The sequence below is a fragment of the Salmo salar genome, chromosome ssa01 (assembly GCF_905237065.1).
Source record: "Salmo salar chromosome ssa01, Ssal_v3.1, whole genome shotgun sequence".
Classification (NCBI taxonomy): Eukaryota; Metazoa; Chordata; class Actinopteri; order Salmoniformes; family Salmonidae; genus Salmo; species Salmo salar.
The window spans coordinates 84899787-84921780 of record NC_059442.1 but is presented as its reverse complement, the minus strand read 5'-3'; the positions used below and the strand labels follow the sequence as shown (position 1 = coordinate 84921780).

General features: G+C 42.2%; 1 protein-coding gene across 2 annotated transcripts; it reads left to right on the top strand.

Moving 5' to 3' along the window:
- The first annotated feature begins 1324 nt into the window (after nt 1–1324).
- LOC106611756 (dual specificity phosphatase 29) lies at nt 1325–20281 on the top strand. 2 transcript variants are annotated; one of them, XM_014212314.2, is made up of 5 exons: nt 1325–1395; nt 3519–3583; nt 10513–10741; nt 18533–18753; nt 19935–20281. In XM_014212314.2, the coding sequence occupies exons 3-5, from the start codon at nt 10575–10577 to the stop codon at nt 20135–20137; spliced, it is 591 nt and encodes a 196-aa protein (XP_014067789.1). In that variant the 5' UTR covers nt 1325–1395; nt 3519–3583; nt 10513–10574; the 3' UTR covers nt 20138–20281. The 2 variants fall into 2 exon arrangements, with proteins under 2 accessions (XP_014067789.1, XP_014067779.1); XM_014212304.2 differs by lacking the exon at nt 1325–1395 and having other exon boundaries at nt 3528–3593.
- Nucleotides 20282–21994: the final 1713 nt, after the last annotated feature.

Below are 21994 nucleotides of genomic sequence, written 5' to 3'. Positions count from 1 at the left end.
TTGCCAAACAAAGACTCAACAAACTTACCTGAGACTCCCTGTCTCTGCCAGTCTGTCCCTGCATATCTGTCCCCAACTCTGCTGTCTGTGTGCCATCTGTTGCCTGCTCTGCCTAATGACATCATTGTGAAACATTTCCATTAGAATTTCATTTCTTTCTTATGAACATTTTATCAACTAGTCTTTGAGATATTAGGCTACTAGGGTTCTTACTATGCGTTTTGGTGTATTGAAAAATACTCTGATGTCCGTCTTTTATTTTTCTGCCATTTTTCGGCCATTTTTCTACCTGGCTGGCTGGCTGGCTACACACACAGTGTGTAGGTTATTTACAGTAGGAGATGGGCTTCTATCATCTTCAATTATTCTATTTGGGCTTCGATCTAAAAGGTAGCTAGCAAATGTGAAACGGATTAAAATGACAAGAGTTGACAGCTGTATGAGTTCACCATTTACACAACATATGCTGCAACCTTTTGTAATTTTAATAGTTTGTTTCATATTGGCTGGCTTCCAACAATAGCTGAATTTGCAAAGCTAGCGAGCATCAATTCAGTTTCAGTGGTGTTTGCTATAATCTTTGCTACCCGGGTTAAATAAAGGTGAAATAAAATAAATAAATAAAAAGTTCTCTTGCAACAATTTAGCTTTTGCAACGAGACCATTTAAATATATTTAAGACAATGGTAGAAGAGAGTGTAGTTCTGTTCAGTTTGGATTTCAGTTTATCGCTAACCTTATCACAGGGACTTTGAAGCACTAACTTACATCATCTGCATGCTGATTCCATCTTTGACGATGCCACATAAATGGAATAGGTACTAGCTAGCTTAATAGTTCATATTTGCGCGCTAGCTCTGCATATTCAGCTAGTGTGTGTGCGCGATTGACTGGATTAACCTCACGTCAGTTACGTGCATTGAGTGCCTTTCAGACAGTAGATACGACCTCTCTGTTACCTAGCAAGCTAAGGAACTGGCAGTGGATCAAAACATTGTGAGGCAAAGGGTAGGGGGGGGTCTTTTGAAACTTAAAAACGCGCTATTAAGTGTCTATAATCAGCACAATTGCTTTCATTGCGTATTATTAATATTATTTAAATTACATAGTTATGTTTCAGTGATATATTGGGGGGGACAAATCATATTTTTCCCAGGATTTCCGCCCCTGCCTCTAACACTCTCCATACCTACTGGTAGCCTAGCTCACATAACTTTTGGGGTATGCAGAAGATGATGCCAGAATTATTTTGAGCTGAGATCATTCAGATATTTAAATAGAAAGAAAACGTTGCCTGGTAGATGACACTAATAGTACCTACAGACAGTTGTGCCGCTAGCCTACATGTACAGGAGCTCCTATTTAATAAGATTTCCTGACAAGCAACACTACAAGGCAAGTGTGTCCATTATTTCAGCTGTCTAATATACATTTTATGAGCTGTCTGTTGTTCAGTAATCGCTTCACAACATCAATTTGGATATACAGTCACATCCAAAAGTATTGGCACCCTTGATAATGATGAGCAAAAAAGAGAAAATTCATCATACAAATGCTGAGCTACATTGCATACTCCACATTTTTTTACCTTATATTCTTTTATACTAATATTGTTGCGCAGAGAGAGATTTTGTTGAACAAATAATCATTGTTTTCTCTCAAAATTGTATGTCAAAGAATGATTGCCACCCCTGTTTTCAATATGTTGTGCACCCTCTTCTTGCTAGGATAATGACACAGCCTTTTTCTATAATGTTTTATGAGATTGGACAACACATTGGGAGGGATCTTAGACCATTCCTCCGTGCAGAATATTTTCAGATACTTTATATCCCATGGTCTGTGCTTATGGACTGCCCTCTTCAATACCAGCCACAGGTTTTCAATGAGGTTCAAGTCCAATGACTGAGATAATCAACATTTTGCAATGGCTATGTGGTCAGTAAACTATTTCTTTGTGGATTTCGGTGTGCTTGGGGTCAATGTCTTGCTGGAAGATCCACTTCTGACCAAGTGTCCACCTCCTGGCAGAGGCAACCAGGTTCTGGCTAAAATGTCCTTGTACTGGGTAAGGTTAATGATGCCGTTCATCTTAACAAAGGCCCCAGGACCAGTAGAAGCAAAATAGCCCCATAACATCAAAGATCCACCACCGTATTTTACAGTACGTATGAGGTTATTTTCTGCATATGCAATCTTCTTTCTACGCCAAACCTACCGCTGGTGTGCATGACCAAAGACATCTATTTTCGGCTCATCTGACCATACCATCCCGTTCCAGTCCAAGTGCCAATGCCATTTAGCAAACTCCAGGCGTTTACGTGTGTTGGTTGCTCTCAATAAAGGCTTTTTTTTATGGCAACCCTTCCAAATAGCCTATTGGCATGGAGGTGGCATCTAATTGTAGATTAAGAGACTTGGTGACCCCAAAATGCAACCAAGTTTTGTAATTCTCCAACTGTGGATCTTGGACTTTTCTTTGCCTCCCAAATCATCTTCCTCACTGAATGGGGACAAGATACAAATGCACCCTCTACCAGGCACGTTTACCGCTGTTCAAGTGGTTATTGCCCTAATAGTGGTTAGTGGTATATTTCAGGGGGGGTTTCTCCATTTTTATGGACCCATTTATGAAGGTCAACAACCATTTGTCTCTTTCATTTGTGAGTTCTTTGCCTTTCTCTATGGTGATGTATGACAAATGTATTTTACACACGTGTTACCTTGTTTTTTATACCACAGTGGAAGGCCACAATACAGTTCCTTAAACTGAGATTAATTTAAAAGAGTGGAATGTTAACGCAGATTTAATTTTGTTTGATTATATTTATAAGAATCTTTAAGGGTGACAATAATTGACACCAAATTGTTTAGAAAAAAGGTATTACTTGTTAAACAATATCTCTTTCTCTGAGCAATTGTATTAGTATAAAATAATATATATATAAAAAACTGCATACAATATAGCTAATCATTTGTATTATTTATTTCATTGTCTTTTTTGCTCATCTTTATCAAGGGTGCCAATAATGTTTTGTAGGTCACTGTATATACTGTACATGCTTTCTTTAGATTGTAGCAAAGTAAAACAGAGTACGTATGATATTATAAAGCTGTGGTATATCAGACCGTATACCACGGGTATGACAGCATTTGTATTTTTACTGTTCTAATTACATTGGTAACCAGTTTATAATAGCAATAAGGCACCTCTGGAATTTGTAGTATATGGCCAATATACCACGGCTGTATCTAGGCTCTTCGTGTTGCGTCGTGCCTAATAACAGCCCTTAGCCATGGTATATTGGCCATATGCCACACCTCCTCGGGCCTTATTGCTTAAATATACCACGGCTAAAGCAGTCCCTGGATACAACCCTTAGCCATGGTATATTGGCCATACACCAGACATCCTCAGGCCTTATTGCTTAAATATAACACATAATCTGATATACTTATGTACTGTACGTCATTGCATGGATAATTCCTCAATCCTCCGTTATTTAATTTTTATCTAGAACAAACCCCCGAAGCAAAAGAGGAATTGTAATTCATGAACCCTGCAAGAGGAAGGAGACTAGAGGTAAGTAGAGGTAAAAACACATTTTGATTTACCCTCTGTGTTAAACATGGGCACTTTCCCACACACACAGCATCTTTAATTACACAAAAGTGAGGCAGAGAGGAGCAGAAAGGACAGGTTAGCCTGAGGCTATAGAAGCAGAGCTACAGCTCAACATGGACATAAGGGAAATCAGCTTTGCGCCCCTGACTTGGAGGGGGGAGATTTTATTAGGATCTCTTTTAGTCCTCATTAGGACTACTCTTCCAAGAGTCCTTAAACATTACAATACAGTTTATAATACAATCACATTTTCACATGAAACAGTGTAACAAATAAACATAATACACTGACATATTGACCAGATAAATACTCGACAGTCTTCTACCATAGTCATGCACAACCTTCCAATTTATTATATTTAAGTGGTTTTAAAAGTATTGTTTGAATTTATATTATATTTCTGGTTTGATCAGACAAATTATTCAATTTATTTATTGCTCTGAATCTAAATGTTATTTAGACTATTTCTCTTTTCTGCCGGGATAAGACAGATGGTGGACAATATTGTCCTGGTATTTACTGAATGTCTGTCTGATATCAACTGAATAATGTTGTAATTGAAATTTAGCCATTTTAAAATGGTGTACATTGTGAAATAAAATGGCGTTTTCTTAAATTATCTTGTTGATTGATGACCACCTTAAAACAATCCTTGCTGCTTTGTCCTGTGCAATCTGCAGCCTCCTAATCTCACTTACTGATGCATTTCCCCAGACCACAGAACAGTGGCTCCCAATTAATGCTTGGGTTCTTTGCTTAAGAATCTTTCCTGGTAAGTATTTAGCTATCCTTCTGATGCAGTGCTTATTACTTTATTACATAGATTATTATTATTTTTTTTTGTTAGACAACCACAATGAACAGTTGTCTAGCTGCACCCCTAGTAGTTTAGTTTCTCAATTTGTACTCCCCCATGATTAATCATATCCCCTGTTGTTGGCTTTTTCCTTATGGAACAGACCAACATAACTTTGGTTTTCTTAGCATTCGAAACAAGTTGGTTCCAGCAAACACACTCCCTGATATTTCCCAGATCTACTTGTAGAGCTTGCTGTACCTGTTGAACAGATTGTCTTGCTGTATAAATTGCAGTATCATCTGCAAATATATTACTTTGAGATTCAGATAAGGCATAAGGAAGGTTGTTGATATATAAACTCAGCAAAAAAGAAACGTCCTCTCACTGTCAACTGCTCAGCAAACGTAACGTGTAAATATTTGTATGAACATAAGATTCAACAACAGACAAACTGAACGAGTTCCACAGACATGAGACTAACAGAAATTGAATAATTTGTCCCTGAACAAAGGGGGGGGGGGGGTCAAAATCAAAAGTAACAGTCAGTATCTGGTGTGGCCACCAGCTGCATTAAGTACTGCAGTGCATCACCTCCTTATGGACTGCAACAGATTTGCCTGTTCTTGCTGTGAGATGTCACCCCACACTTCCACCAAGGCACCAGCAAAGTTCCCGGACATTTATGGGGGGGAATGGCCCAAGCCCTCACCCTCCGATTCAACACGTCCCAGACGTGCTCAATGGGATTGAAATCCGGGCTCTTCACTGGCCATGGCAGAACACTGACATTCCTGTCTTGCAGGAAATCACACACAGAACGAGCAGTGTGGCTGGTGGCATTGTCATGCTGGAGGGTCATGTCAGGATGAGCCTGCAGGAAGGGTACCACGAGGGAGGAGGTTTTACCTGTAATGCACAGCGTTGAGATTGCCTGCAATGACAACAAGCTTAGTCCGATGATGCTGTGACACACCGCCCCAGACCATGACGGACCCTCCACCTCGATCCCACTCCAGAGTACAGGCCTCGGTGTAACGCTCATTCCTTCGACAATAAACGTGAATCCGACCATCACCCCTGGTGAGACAAAACTCGTCAGTGGAGAGCACTTTTTGCCAGTCCTGTCTGGTCCAGCGACGGTGGGTTTGTGCCCATAGGCGATGTTGTTGCCGGTGATGTCTGGTGAGGACCTGCCTTACAACAGGCCTACAAGCCCTCAGTCCAGCCTCTCTCAGCCTATTGCGGACAGTCTGAGCACTGATGGAGAGATTGTGCGTCCCTGGTGTAACTTGGGCAGTTGTTGTTGCCATCCTGCACCTGTCCCGCCTCCATCCTGCACCTGTCCCGCCTTGGCCTCTTTAGTGTCCTAAGTTTTCATAACTGTGACCTTAATTGCCTACCGTCTGTAAGCTGTTAGTGTCTTAACGATCGTTCCACAGGTGCATGTTCATTCATTGTTTATTGAACAAGCATGGGAAACAGTGTTTAAACCCTTTACAATGAAGATCTGAAGTTTTGGGATTTTTACGAATAATCTTTGAAAGACAGGGTCCTGAAAAAGGGACGTTTCTTTTTTTGCTGAGTTTATATTGAAGGAAAGATCTGGGCTAAGCCCTACAGTATTCCACTGTCTAAAGCAGTGTTTCCCAACCCTAGTCATCCAGTACCCCCAACAGTACACATTGTGGTTGTAACCCTAGTCCTCCAGTACCCCCAACAGTACGCATTGTTGTTGTAACCCTAGTCCTCCAGTACCCCCAAGAGTACACATTGTGGTTGTATCCCTAGTCCTCCAGTACCCCCAACAGTACACATTGTGGTTGTAACCCTAGTCCTCCAGTACCCCCAACAGTACGCATTGTTGTTGTAACCCTAGTCCTCCAGTACCCCCAAGAGTACACATTGTTGATGTATCCCTAGTCCTCCAGTACCCCCAACAGTACACATTGTTGTTGTAGCCCTGGACAAACACCTCATTCAACTTATTGAGGGCTTGATGATCAGTTGACAAGTTTAACCAGGTGTGCTTGTCTAGGGTTACAATAAAAATGTGTACTGTTGGGGGTACTCGAGGCCCAGGGTTACAATAAAAATGTGTACTGTTGGGGGTACTCGAGGACCAGGGTTACAATACAAATGTGTACTGTTGGGGGTACTTGAGGACCAGGGTTACAATACAAATGTGTACTGTTGGGGGTACTCGAGGACCAGAGTTGGGAAACACTGGTCTAAAGCGTGAGGGGAAAAAACTGCGCATTGATAAGAGAGAAGTGAGAGGAGAGGAGGAAATGTAGTTGTAGATCAATGAAGAGGAAGAAGAGCCTCCAGGTACTCAGTGTAAAGCTCATGTTATACTTATGCAGATATACACCTCTCCTTCTCTCTCACACACGCATACACTACTATAATGTGTGTGTGTGTGTGTGTGTGTGTGTAGGAAAGATAGAGATTGATGCAGCTATCAAGATGTTGGAGTGCACTTACATATGCTACACCAGGCCGCTTTACAAATAGTCACAGAAACAGATTTTGTCTCGTCCCCATGGACAATAAATCTCCAAACCCCACCGCTGACCATCACATCTCTATAAAACTGGAATAAAAATAAGCTTGCTAAAAGTTTCTTTACGATGACAACGTATAAGATAAATATGTATCCCTATCCAATGCCCGGAGCAGAATCATACAAATCCTAGCTAAATTAATGCGGTAACACTTTACTTGACACCCAGCATCCTAACACCTTATGACACAGTCATAACCATGTCATAACAGCTGACAACCTGTTATAATATGGTCATGACACATATTTAGACCTGTTGTGACATATATTACGTTATTTTATGGCTGGTTATGACAACATAAGTGTCAAATGACAAAACCTACCACACAAGGCGAAACATACCATGACATCATAAACATACTGTTGACAGGTAGGCTATGTTATATATTTTTTTATTGACCATATTAAAATATCATTGTAAATGCGCACAGATTGATGTCAGAAATGAACCTACCACAATGCTCTGTTGCTGATGACTGGGATGAATGCAGGAGCAAATTTCTTGAGCAGGACCAGACAGACACCCTCTTTTTGACTGATAAGGCCATGTACGTAATAAGCCTATCTGGGTTATATGATTATGAGGGTCTTAATGCTTCTTGACAGTGTCATAAAGTGTATTTTCTTAGTCCAAGTAAAGTGACACAGGATGGTCATAATGCTTCATGACAAAATCAAAATCAAATAAAATGTTATTTGTCACATGCGCTGAATACAACAGGGATAGACCTTACCATGAAATGCTTACTTACAAGCCCTTATTAACCAACAATGCAGTTCAGAAAATAGAGTTAAGAAAATATTTATGAAATAAAACTATAGTAAAAAATAAAAAGTAACAGAAACTAACAATAAGGAGGCTATATACAGGGGCTACCGGTACCGAGTCAATGTGCGGAGGTACAGGTTAGTCGAGGTAATTTGTACATGTAGGTAGGGGTAAAGTGACTCAACATAGATAATAAACAGTGAGTAGCAGCAGTGTACAAACAAAGGGGTGGGGGGTGTCAATGTAAATATTCCAGGTGGCCATTTGATGAATAGTTCAGCAGTCTTATGGCTTGGGGATAGAAGCTGTTATGGAACCTTTTGGACCTAGACTTGGCGCTCCGGTACCGCTTGCCGTGAGGTAGCAGAGAGAACAGTCTGACAATTGTTGGGGACTTCCTCTGACACCACATAGTATATAGGTCCTGGATGGCAGGAAGCTTGGCCCCAGTAAGATACTGGGCTGTACGCACTACCCTCTGTAGCGCCTTACGGTGTGATTCCGAGCAGTTGCCATACCAGGCGATGATGCAACCGGTCAGGATGCTCTCGATGGTGCATCTGTATAACTTTATGAGGATCTGGGGACCCATGCCAAATCCTTTCAGTCTCCTGAGGAGGAAAAGGCGTTATTGTGTCCTCTTCATGACATTCTTGGTGTGTCTCGACCTGCTCCACTACAGCCCCATCCTTGTGAATGGGGGCGTGTTCAGCCCTCCTTTTCCTGTAGTCCACGATCATCTCCTTTGTCTTGCCCACGTGGAGGGAGAGGTTGTTGTCCTGGCACCACACTGCCAGGTCTCTGACCTCCTCCCTATATGCTGTCTCATCGTTGTTGGTGATCAGACCTACCACTGTTGTGTCATCCGCAAACTTAATGATGGTGTTGAGTCGTGCTTGGCCACGCATTCGTGGGTGAACAGGGAGTACAGGAGGGGACTAAGCACACACCCCTGAGGGGCCCCGTTTTGAGGAGCAGTGTGGCAGATGTGTTGTCATTATGACAGTGTTATTTAAAATACACTGCTCAAAAAAATAAAAGGGAACACTTAAACAACACAATGTAACTCCAAGTCAATCACACTTCTGTGAAATCAAACTGTCCACTTAGGAAGCAACACTGATTGACAATAAATTTCACATGCTGTTGTGCAAATGGAATAGACAACAGGTGGAAATTATAGGCAATTAGCAAGACACCCCCATTAAAGGAGTGGTTCTGCAGGTGGGGACCACAGACCACTTCTCAGTTCCTATGCTTCCTGGCTGATGTTTTGGTCACTTTTGAATGCTGGCGGTGCTTTCACTCTAGTGGTAGCATAAGATGGAGTCTACAACCCACACAAGTGGCTCAGGTAGCGCAGCTCATCCAGGATGGCACATCAATGCGAGCTATGGCAAGAAGGTTTGCTGTGTCTGTCAGCGTAGTGTCCAGAGCATGGAGGCGCTACCAGGAGACAGGCCAGTACATCAGGAGACGTGGAGGAGGCCGTAGGAGGGCAACAACCCAGCAGCAGGACCGCTACATCCGCCTTTGTGCAAGGAGGAGCAGGAGAAGCACTGCCAGAGCCCTGCAAAATGACCTCCAGAAGGCCACAAATGTGCATGTGTCTGCTCAAACGGTCAGAAACAGACTCCATGAGGGTGGTATGAGGGCCCGACGTCCACAGGTGGGGGTTGTGCTTACAGCCCAACACCGTGCAGGACGTTTGGCATTTGCCAGAGAACACCAAGATTACGCAAATTCGCCACTGGCGCCCTGTGCTCTTCACAGATGAAAGCAGGTTCACACTGAGCACGTGACAGACGTGACAGAGTCTGGAGACGCCGTGGAGAACGTTCTGCTGCCTGCAACATCCTCCAGCATGACCGGTTTGGCGGTGGGTCAGTCATGGTGTGGGGTGGCATTTCTTTGGGGGGCCGCACAGCCCTCCATGTGCTCGCCAGAGGTAGCCTGACTGCCATTAGGTACCGAGATGAGATCCTCAGACCCCTTGTGAGACCATATGCTGGTGCGGTTGGCCCTGGGTTCCTCCTAATGCAAGACAATGCTAGACCTCATGTGGCTGGAGTGTGTCAGCAGTTCCTGCAAGAGGAAGGCATTGATGCTATGGACTGGCCCGCCCGTTCCCCAGACCTGAATCCAATTGAGCACATCTAGGACATCATGTCTCGCTCCATCCACCAACGCCACGTTGCACCACAGACTGTCCAGGAGTTGGCAGATGCTTTAGTCCAGGTCTGGGAGGAGATCTCTCAGGAGACCATCCGCCACCTCATCAGGAGCATGCCCAGGCATTGTAGGGAGGTCATACAGGCACGTGGAGGCCACACACACTAGTGAGCCTCATTTTGACTTGTTTTAAGGTCATTACATCAAAGTTGGATCAGCCTGTAGTGTTGTTTTCCACTTTAATTTTGAGTGTGACTCCAAATCCAGACCTCCATGGGTTGATAAATTGGATTTCCATTGATAATTTTTGTGTGATTTTGTTGTCAGCACATTCAACTATGTAAAGAAAAAAAGTATTTAATAAGATTATTTCTTTCATTCAGATCTAGGATGTGTTGTTTAAGTGTTCCCTTTATTTTTTTGAGCAGTATATGATGAAAAAAACATGACTGTAAAGAATTCATTACAACAAAGATTTAAGAAATAAACAAGGACACTTCTTGGCATTGTATTAATGTAGTTGTGTTATTGTATTGTATCGTATTGGAATCACTGATAAAAATGTAAATGTGTGACTCCAAAAGCAGACTGAGTGGGAGGTCTACCAGCAACAGGAGTTTCAGACCACCACCATCACCAACCAGACATGCTTCAGGGCATGGACAGCATCAGCAGTTGTTTGGGGGGTTCAGAGGGGGCAGAGAGCAGGTACGAGACTCCCCCAGCCTCAGAGCTCCAGAGGCTGATGTGGACCAAACCAGGGACCAGTGACCATATGGATGAGGTCCAGCCCAGGATCTACATAGGAGACATGTAAGAGAACTCACCCTCAAAATAATAGGCTACACTGTAAGTGCCACATAGCAGATGCTTGAGTTCATAATGTTTTTTGTAAAAGTATACACTACTGTTCAGAGGTTTGGGGTCACTTAGAAATGTCCTCGTTTTTGAAAGAAAAACATTTTTTTTTTTGTCCATTAAAATAACATCAAATTGATCAGAAACACAGTGTAGAAATTGTTAATGTTGTAAATGACTATTGTAGCTGGAAACGGCCGATTTTTTTAATGGAATATCAACAGAGGTGTACAGAGGCCCATTATCAGCAACCATCACTCCTGTGTTCCAATGGCACATTGTGTTAGCTAATCCAAGTTGATAATTTTAAAAGGCTAATTGATCATTAAAACTATTTTGCAATTATGTTAGCACAGATGAAAACTGTTGTAGCTGAAAACTGTTGTCTTGATTTAAAGAAGCAATAAAACTGGCCGCCTTTAGACTAGTTGAGTATCTGGATGATCAATTAGCCTTTTAAAATTATAAACTTGGATTAGCTAACACAACGTGCCATTGGAACACAGAAGTGATGCTTGCTGATAATGGGCCTCTGTACGCCTATGTACAGTTGAAGTTGGAAATTTACATACACCTTAGCCAAATACATTTAAACTCAGTTTTTCACAATTCCTGACATTTAATCCTAGTAAAAAATCCCTGTCTTAGGTCAGTTAGGATCACCACTTTATTTTAAGAATGTGAAATGTCAGAATAATAGTAGAGAGAATTATTTATTTCAGCTTTTATTTCTTTCATCACATTCCCAGTGGGTCAGAAGTCTACATGCTACCAAATACTAAATTGAGTGTATTGCCCTTAAATTGTTTAACTTGGGTCAAACGTTTCAGGTAGACTTCCACAAGCTTCCCACAATAAGTTGGGTGAATTTTGGCCCATTCCTCCTGACAGAGCTGGTGTAACTGGGTCAGGTTTGTATGCCACCTTGCTCGCACACGCTTTTTCAGTTCTGCCCACACATTTTCTATAGGTTTGAGGTCAAGGCTTTGTGATGGCCACTCCAAAAACTTTGACATTGTTGTCCTTAAGCCATTTTGACACAACTTTGTAAGTATTACCCATTTGCGACCAAGCTTTAACTTCCTGACTGATGTCTTGAGATGTTGCTTCAATATATCCACAATTTTCCTACCTCATGATGACATCTATTTTGTGAAGTGCACCTGTCCCTCTTGCAGCAAAGCACCCCCACAACATGATGCTGCCACCCCCGTGCTTCACGGTTGGGATGGTGTTCTTCAGCTTGCAAGCCTCCCCCTTTTTCCTCCAAACATAACAATGGTTATTATGGCCAAACAGTTCTGTTTTTGTTTCATCAGACCAGAGGACATGGGACCAAAGTACAATCTTTGTCCCCATGTGCAGTTGCAAACTGTAGTCTGGCTTTTTTATGGCGGTTTTGGAGCAATGGCTTCTTCCTTGCTGGGCAGCCTTTCAGGTTATGTCGATATAGGACTTGTTTTACAATGGATACAGATACTTTTGTACCCGTTTCCTCCAGCATCTTCACAAGGTCCTTTGCGGTTGTTCTGGGATTGATTTGCACTTTTCGCACAAAAGTATGTTCATCTCTAGGAGACAGAACGCGTCTTCTTCCTGAGCGGTATGACGGCTGCGTGGTCCCATGGTGTTTTATACTTGCGTACTATTGTTTGTACAGATGAACATGGTAGCTTCAGGAGTTTGGAAATTGCTCCCAAGGATGAACCAGACTTGTGGAGGTCTACAATTTTTTCTCTTGGCTGATTTCTTTTGATTTTCCCATGATATCAAGCAAAGAGGCACTGAGTTTGAAGGTAGGCCTTGAAATACATCCACAGGTACACCTACAAATGATGTCAATTAGCCTATCAGAAGCTTCTAAAGCCATGACATCATTTTCTGAAATTTTCCAAGCTGTTTAAAAGGCACAGTCAATTTAGTGTACAGTAAGGGTAAAAAGTATTTGATCCCCTGCTGATTTTGTTCGTTTGCCCACTGACAAAGAAATTAGCAGTCTATAATTTTAATGGTAGGTTTATTTGAACAGTGAGACATAATAACAAAAAAATCCATAAAAATGCATGTTAAAAATGTTATAAATTGATTTGCATTTTAATGAGGGAAATAAGTATTTGACCCCTTTCAAATGTACAGTAACTTACTGGCATCAATTGGCCAGTAAGTTACCGTAATTTATTTTACAGTACAAATAAGGTTATCCACTTTACGGTAACAAAAAAGTCACTGTGATCTAATTTACAGTACCAAGTAAGTTACTGTAATCTAATTTACAGTATATTACTGGAATTACCCAGTGACATATTACACAGTGTTTTTTTTTTAAACATTTTTTTTTTTTACATTTAGGTCATATGGGTGGGCACTGCTTGTCCTTAGCAACTTACTGTCAGTGCATTCAGCCAAGGTTAATAAAGAAAACACATATCAGTCATAGCAAGTAAAACTCTTCTGTAACCGTTATTGAAAATGTTGTAGTTAAGGATACATTGGTCTTAAACATTTATGTAATTACAACAAGGTATCTTATGATACAGTGTATCTCAATCTCTGGATAGTGCCAACACAGTATTGAGATATTCACGGTAACTTGATGCCAGCTTCCTGTAAATTACTATAATGTCAAAGCAATGAAACACAGTACCATACTGTTTAAAGTGACTAATACACTAAGAATGTCAGCCCAGAGGAAGCCCAAAAAATTGTCAGAGACTCCAGTCACCCAAGTCATAGACTGTTTTCTCTGCTACCGCACAACAAGCGGTACCAGAGCACCAAGTCTAGGACCAAAAGGCTCCTTAACAGCTTCCACCCCCAAGCCATAAGACTGTTGAACAATTAATCAAATGGCCACCGGACTATTTACATTGACACCCCCCTTCATTTGTTTTGTACACTGCTGCTACTCGCTATTTATTATCTATGCATAGTCACTTCAACCCTACCATTCATGTACAAATTACCTCGACTAACCTGTACCCCCTGTATATAGCCTCGTTATTGTTATTTTACAGTGTTACAATTTTTTACTTTTGTTTATTTGGTAAACATTTTCTTAACTCTTTCTTGAATTGCACTGTTGCTTATGGGCTTGTAAGTAAGCATTTCATGGTAAGGTCTACTATACCTGTTGTATTCGGCACATGTGACAAATAAAGTTTTATTTTATTTTAATTACAAGGGATTGGAGCAAGCAGGTTGGCTACCAGGCATTTGAATATTACAGCATATTAATGAATACTAGGTGTTTTTTATCACTTGTACTTCTAGAGGCCTAAAATGGACATGTTTAAATATTCCAAATATTAAAGTTTTAAGACCCGCTACCATTCTGATCTGTCCCCATTTAAATTGTTAGGGAACTACTACACATTTCATAAATTGGCAAAGATCTTTCACTAACGGGTGCAATAAATATAGCCGCTCACAAGGCAAGCCTTAAAATATGTTAATGAGCCAACGATTCTTTCCCCTCCCACAATATTTTTCCATAACGCACCACAATTTACAATATGCTGCATTACATATACAGCAAAACAGCAATACAGTACTCTATTGTTGAATTGTATTGAAATCAAAATCAGAAATTGCTAATGGTGAATATTTAATTATATATTACAGCATACCATCTGATATTTGGTGTTTTATATCACTTGTACTTTAGGCCTCAACTAAGGCTTCTAAACTGACAGTGACTACAGGGCATAACAGATTAAAAGGACATGGCTAGCCAGTCAACCATTAGAGGTTTGAGACTTTTTGCCATTTTGAATTACAGTATATTACTCACAGCAATTGGCCAGTAAGTTACTGTAGATTTTCAGGACAAGGTTTGTAGAATTCCTAAAATACAGTATGTTACTGTATTATGTGGGGGTACAGCATGCGCACTCACGGGTGCAACAAATCTAGCCTTTTACAAGGCACAACTTAAAATATGTTAAGAGCCAGAGACTCTTTCCCCACCACAACATCCAACAATGAACCATATTCAATTAAGTAAAACACATTTAAGGTATTTTACTGTACATTCTACAGTGTTTTACTGTTGAAATGACAGTAGTCTTACAGTGCAGTAGTGACATGTCACAAGGTCGTGGATTCAATTCCTGCAAGGACTAAGAAACCGATAAAAGTGTCTGCTAAGATGTGATGTGATTCGAGGGGACATGGTTACAACCAGAGATTAAAATACCCTGGTAACACTTTACTTATGACTCTTTATGTCAAGCATACACAGGCTTAATGAACACTACATATCATCACCAAAATCGCACTGGAAGAAAATGGCAGCAGTTTTTCGGGGGCACAACCAATTGTGCTATTATGTGATTTTTTGGCGTTATTTGAATCTTATTTTGTACATAATGTTTCTGCAACAGTATCTTACAGCAAAAAAGAGCTTCTGGATATCAGGACAGCGATCACTCACCTCGGATAAGACTAAGATTTTTTCTACAACAAGGACGACGAAAAAGACATTCTCCAAACACCCCACAGGGCTGACATCCCCGTTATTTGCAAGAGGAAGCGACGCAGGTACAGAGAACAAAGAGCCGGATGCCTGGTCAGGACCCGGAGAAGGCGACTGGGGAAAGCTGCCGTTACCGTCAATACTACTCGCCAACGTGCAATCATTGGACAATAAATTAGACGAGGTACGATCACGAATATCCTACCAACGGGACCACAAAAACTGTAATATCCTATGTTTCACGGAATCTTTGCTGAACGACGACATGGATATTCAGCTAGCTACGCTGCACCGGCAAGATAGAACAGTGTACTTCGGTAAGACGGGGGTGGGGGGGGGGGCTTGTGCATATTTGTAAACAACAGCTGGTGCACGAAATCTAAGGAAGTCTCTAGATTTTGCTCGCCTGAAGTAGAGTATATTGTGATAAATTGCAGGCCACACTACTTGCCTACAGAGTTTTCAGCTATACTCTTCGTGGCTGTTTATTTACCACCACAGACAGATGCTGGCACTAAGACCACACATAGTCAGCTGTATAAGGAAATAAGCAAACAGGAAACCACTCACCCAGAGGCGGCGCTCCTAGTGGCCGGAGACTTTAATGCAGGGAAACTTAAATCAGTTCTACCTAATTTCTATCAACATGTTAAACGTGCAACCAGAGGGAAAAAAATTCTAGATCACCTGTACTCCACACACAGAAACGCGTACAAAGCTCTCCCTCGCCCTCCATTTGGTAAATCCGAACACAACTCTATCCTCCTGATTCCTGCTTACAAGCAAGAATTAAAGCAGGAAGCACCAGTGACTCGGTCTATAAAAAAAGTGGTCAGATGGAGCAGATGCTAAACTACAGGACTGTTTTGCTATCACAGACTGGAACATGTTCTGGGATTCTTCCGAGGGCATTGAGGAGTACACCACATCAGTCACTGGCCTTTATCAATAAGTGCATCGAGGACGTCATCCCCACAGTGACTGTACGTACATACCCCAACCAGAAGCCATGGATTACAGGCAACATTCGCACTGAGCTAAAGGGTAGAGCTGCCGCTTTCAAGGTGCGGGACTCTAACCTGGAAGCTTATAAGAAATCCTGCTATGCCCTGCGACAAACCATCAAAACAGGCAAAGCGTCAGTACAGCGCTAAGATTGAATCATACTACACCGGCTCCGACACTCGTCTTATGTGGCAGGGCTTGCAAACTATTACAGACTACAAAGGGAAGCACAGCCGCGAGCTGCCCAGTGACATGAGCCTACCAGATGAGCTAAATCCCTTCTATGCTCACGTCGAGGCAAGCAACACTGAGGCATGCATGAGAGCACCAGCTGTTCCGGACGACTGTGTGATCACACTCTCCGTAGCCGACGTAAGACCTTTAAACAGGTCAACATTCACAAGGCTGTGGGGCCCGACAGATTACCAGAACGTGTGCTCTGGGCATGTGCTGACCAACTGGCAGGTGTCTTCACTGACATTTTCAACAAGTCCCTGATTGAGTCTGTAATACCAACATGTTTCAAGCAGACCACCATAGTCCTTGTGCCCAAGAACACAAAGGCAACCTGCATAAATGACTACAGACCCGTAGCACACACATCCGTAGCCATGAAGTGCTTTGAAAGGTTGGTAATGGCTCACATCAACACCATTGTCCCAGAAACCCTAGACCCATTCCAATTTGCATACCGCCCAAATAGATCCACAGATGATGCAATCTCTATTGCACTCCACACTGCCCTTTCCCACCTGGACAAAAGGAACACTTATGTGAGAATGCTATTCATTGACTATAGCTCAGCGTTCAACACCATAGTACCCTCAAAGCTCATCACTAAGCTAAGGATCCTGGGACTAAACACCTCCCTCTGCAACTGGATCCTGGACTTCCTGACAGGCTGCCCCCAGGTGGTGAGGGTAGGTAGCAACACATCTGCCACGTTGATCCTCAACACTGGAGCTCCACAGGAGTGCGTGCTCAGTCCCCTCCTGTACTCCCTGGTCACCCACGACTCCAACACCATCATTAAGTTTGCAGACGACACAACAGTGGTAGGCCTGATCACCGACAACGACGAGACAGCCTATAGGGAGGAGGTCAGAGACCTGGTTGGGTGGTGCCAGAATAACAACCTCTCCCTCAACGTAACCAAGACTAAGAAGATGATTGTGGACTCCAGGAAAAGGAGGACGGAGCACACCCCCATTCTCATCGATGGGGCTGTAGTGGAGCAGGTTGAGAGCTTCAAGTTCCTTGGTGTCCACATCACCAACAAACTAGAATGGTCCAAATACACCAAGACAGTCGTGAAGAGGGCACGACAAAGCCTATTCCCTCTCAGGAAACTGAAAAGTTTTGGCATGGGTCCTCAGATCCTCAAAAGGTTCTACAGCTGCTACATCGAGAGCATCCTGACTGGTTGAATCACTGCCTGGTACGGCAATTGCTCGGACTCCGACCGCAAGGCACTTCAGAGGGTAGTGCGTATGGCCCAGTACATCACTGGGGCTAAGCTGCCTGCCATCCAGGACCTCTACACCAGGCGGTGTCAGAGGAAGGCCCTAAAAATTGTCAAAGACCCCAGCCATAGACTGTTCTGTCTACTACCGCATGGCAAGCGGTACCGGAGTGCCAAGTCTCGGACAAAAAGGCTTCAACAGTTTTTACCCCCAAGCCATAAGACTCCTGAACATGTAATCAAATGCCCCCCCCCCAACCCTTCTTTTTACGCTGCTGTTACTCTCTGTTTATCATATATGCATAGTCACTTTAACTATACATTCATGTAAATACTACCTCAAATTGGGCCGACCAACCAGTGCTCCCACACATTGGCTAACCGGGCTATCTGCATTGTGTCCCGCCACCTGCCAACCCCTCTTTTATGCTACTGCTACTCTCTGTTCATCATATAGGCATAGTCACTTTAACCATATCTACATGTACATACTACCTCAATCAGCCTGACTGATCACTGTCTGTATGTAGCCTCGCTACTTTATAGCCTGTCTTTTTACTGTTGTTTTATTTCTTTACTTACCTATTGCTCACCAAACACCTTTTTTACACTATTGGTTAGAGCCTGAAAGTAAGCATTTCACGGTAAGGTCTACACCTGTTGTATTCGGCGCACGTGACAAATAAACTTTGACTTGATAACCAACCAGACATCTTTAGAACAACAATGTCTTAAGATGTCTCAAGACAGACACGTGATGGCTGGGTATTACCAATACCACTTACATGGTCTTGTGTGTTGTTAGGTATGCAGCCAAAGACAAGAGGACACTCCGGACTCATCACATCACCCACGTCTTGAACGCAGCGGATGGGAAGTTTAATGTGAATACAGGTGCCAGCTACTACAGGGATACTAAAATATCCTACCATGGAGTGGAGGCATTCGACATGCCCTCATTTGACCTCAGTACCTTCTTCTACTCTGCGGCCAAATTTATCAAGACCGCCCTGAGCTCGCCCAACAGTAAGCAATCAGCCAACCAGTCAATCAAATCAACCAATCAAATGTATTTTACAAGGCCCTTTTTACATTATCAGTTGACAAAGTGCTTTACAGCCAGCCAACCTAATGATCTTTTTTACCATGCAGAGGGCATCATCTCTGACTTTATATTCTGTGCATGTTTTTTTCTCTATCATTTTCTCTAAAATCACCTTTGAGATTACATTGTTTGTGAATTAATTATATTCAACATCATTAGTTTGTCAGTTCCAACAACATGCAACAATCCTCCCTTCCATTCCATTAGCAGTTAAAATGCAAATCACAAAGCTGCTAAAACATAATATCAAGCTAATATCGTACCACACAGTAATCTCCTCATAAGCCAGGGACCTTGGACAAGAATATTGACTTTAAATAGATTTCTCTGGTAATTTGTAAGCAACACTTTCATTGGACATGAAAATGACAAAATTATGTTTGTGGCCTTGAGCTTTAGCAGAGCTGCTACTTCCTGTCCTCGTTATGCAGAGTGCATCCAGTATCTGACATGACAGCAATAAGACGTGCGTTCCAAATGGCACCCTATAGCCTATTCCCATTCCCTATGGGGCCTGGTCAGAAGTAGTGTACTATGTCGGGAATAATTTGCTATTTGGAACGTAGGTGATGCCTCCCCTCTTCGACATGCTGACTGACTGGCTGATCAGACTAGTCCTCTAGTGTGTAGCGGGGCCTACAGTAATCCCTAGCAGAAACACACAGCCTGGAAGACAGTTCAATTACCCGCTCCCATGGGCCCTAAGCCCCAAAGCACGATAAGAAACCACGGATTACCCTGTGTAGAAACATTTGTTGCAACATTGTTGAAAGAAGTAACTTTTGGGAGGTAGGCTATTTAGAAATTACTCCATTTTGATATTAAGCCTACAGGTCTGTAATTCTGTTTGACAAAAAAATGACAATATGAAATAAACAACAAGTAATCTATGAGATGTTCTTCTACTAAATATGATACGGTAAATGTTGCCAGGGATTTGTGTGAGCCAAGACATCACTTAGGTAAACAGAATAGATACAGTACTTCCGTACTTACTGTATGTAAATATGTTTTACATATGATGAAATTACCCATGTAGCTGTGTCCTCCAACTGAATGAGAGCTAAGTGTGCAGCCTTTCTTCCCTCCCTGGCCCTGGCAGGTAATGTGTTGGTCCACTGCGCGATGGGTCTGAGTCGCTCGTCCTCTCTGGTCCTGGCCTACCTGATGATCGATGAGAACCTGACCCTGGTGGATGCCATCAAGGCTGTGGCTGCAAACAGAAACATCTGTCCCAACGCTGGATTCCTGGAGCAGCTCCGAGACCTGGACAAACAACTCCACTACCAGGCTAGACGACAATGAGAACACGTTTTTGATGAGACATAGATGGATAGTCTAATAGTGTAGGGGACAACTGTGCAGTCACTATACTCATACTGTAGATGGTTTTATTATTTTGTATAAAGATGTGTCAGAAATAAATCCATTGCTAATGTGATCAACACATTCAACTTATCATTGTCTATCAACAATTACAAGCCACCGGGGTCTGACAACCTGGATGGAAAATTACTGAGGATAAAAGCGTACGATAATGCCACATCTTCAATTTAAGCCTACTAAAAAGTGTTTGTCCTCAGGCCTGGAGGGAAGCTAAAGTCATTCCGCTACCCAAGAATAGGAATGCCCCCTTTACTGGCTCAAATAGCCGACCAATCAGTCTGTTACCAACCCTTTCTGTAAAGTAAATGGTGTTTGACCAGATACAATGCCCTTTCACAATAAACACATTTACAACAGACTTTCAGAACACATATAGGAAAGGATACTCAACAAGCACGGCACTTACACAAATGACTGATGAATGGCTGAGAAAAACTGATGATAAAATTATTGTGGGGGCTGTCTTGTTAGACTTCAGCGCAGCTTTTGACATTATTGATCATAGTCGGCTGCTGGAAAAACCTGTGTGTTATGGCTTTACACCCCCTGCTATAATGTGGATAAAGAGTTACTTGTCTAACAGAACACAGAGGGAGTACTTTAATTAAAGCCTCTAAAACTTAATCCAGGTAGAAGCAGGAATTCCCCAGGGTAGCTATTTAGGCTCCTTGCTTTTTTCAATCTTTACTAACAACAAGCCACTGGCTTTGAGTAAGTAAGTCTATGTATGTGGATGACTCACACACACACACACACACACACACACACGTCAGCTACTACAGCAACTGAAATTACTACAACACTTAAAGAGCTGCAGTTAGTTTCGAAATGGGTAGAAAGGAATAAGTTAGTACTAAATATTTCCAAAACTAAAAGCATTGTATTTAGGAAAAAGCATTCACTAAATCCTAAACCTCAACTACATCTTGTCATGAATAATGTGTAAATTGAGCAAGTTGAGGTAACTAAACTGCTTGGAGTAACCCTGGATTGTAAATTGTCATGGTCAAAACATATTGATACAACAGTAGCTAAGATGGGGAGAAGTCTGTCCATAATAAAGTACTACTCTGCCTTCTTAACAACACTATGAACAAGACAGGTCCTACAGGCCCTGATTTTGTTGCACCTGGACTAACTGTTCAGTCGTGTGATCAGGTGCCACAAAGAGGGACTTGGGAAAATTGCAGTTAGCTCAGAACAGGGCAGCACGGCTGGCCCTTAAAAGTACACGGAGAGCTAACATTAATGACATACATGTCTATCTCTCATGACTTAAAGTGGAAGAGAGATTGACTTCCTCATTACTTGTTTTTGTAAGAGGTGTTGACAAGCAGAAGGTACCGAGCTGTCCGTTTAAAATATAGCACACAGCTTGGACACCCTTGCATACCCTATAATACATGCCACCGGAGGTCTCTTCACAGTCCAAGTCCAGAACAGACTATGGGTGGCGCACAGTACTACATAGAGCCATGACTACATGAAACTCTATTCCACATTAGGTAACTGATGCAAGCACTAGAATCAGATTAGAAAAACACTGGTAAAAATACACCTTATGGAAAAACGGGGACTGTGAAGTAACACAAACATTAGGCACAGACACATGATAACATACTCACTATACATACACGTAAACACTGATTTTGTGATGTAGATATGTGGTAGTGGAGTATGTGCCTGAGGGCACACTTAATATGTTGTGAATTCTGTAATGATTGTATTGTAATGTTTTTAAAATTGTATAACTGCCTTAATTTTGCCGGACCCCAG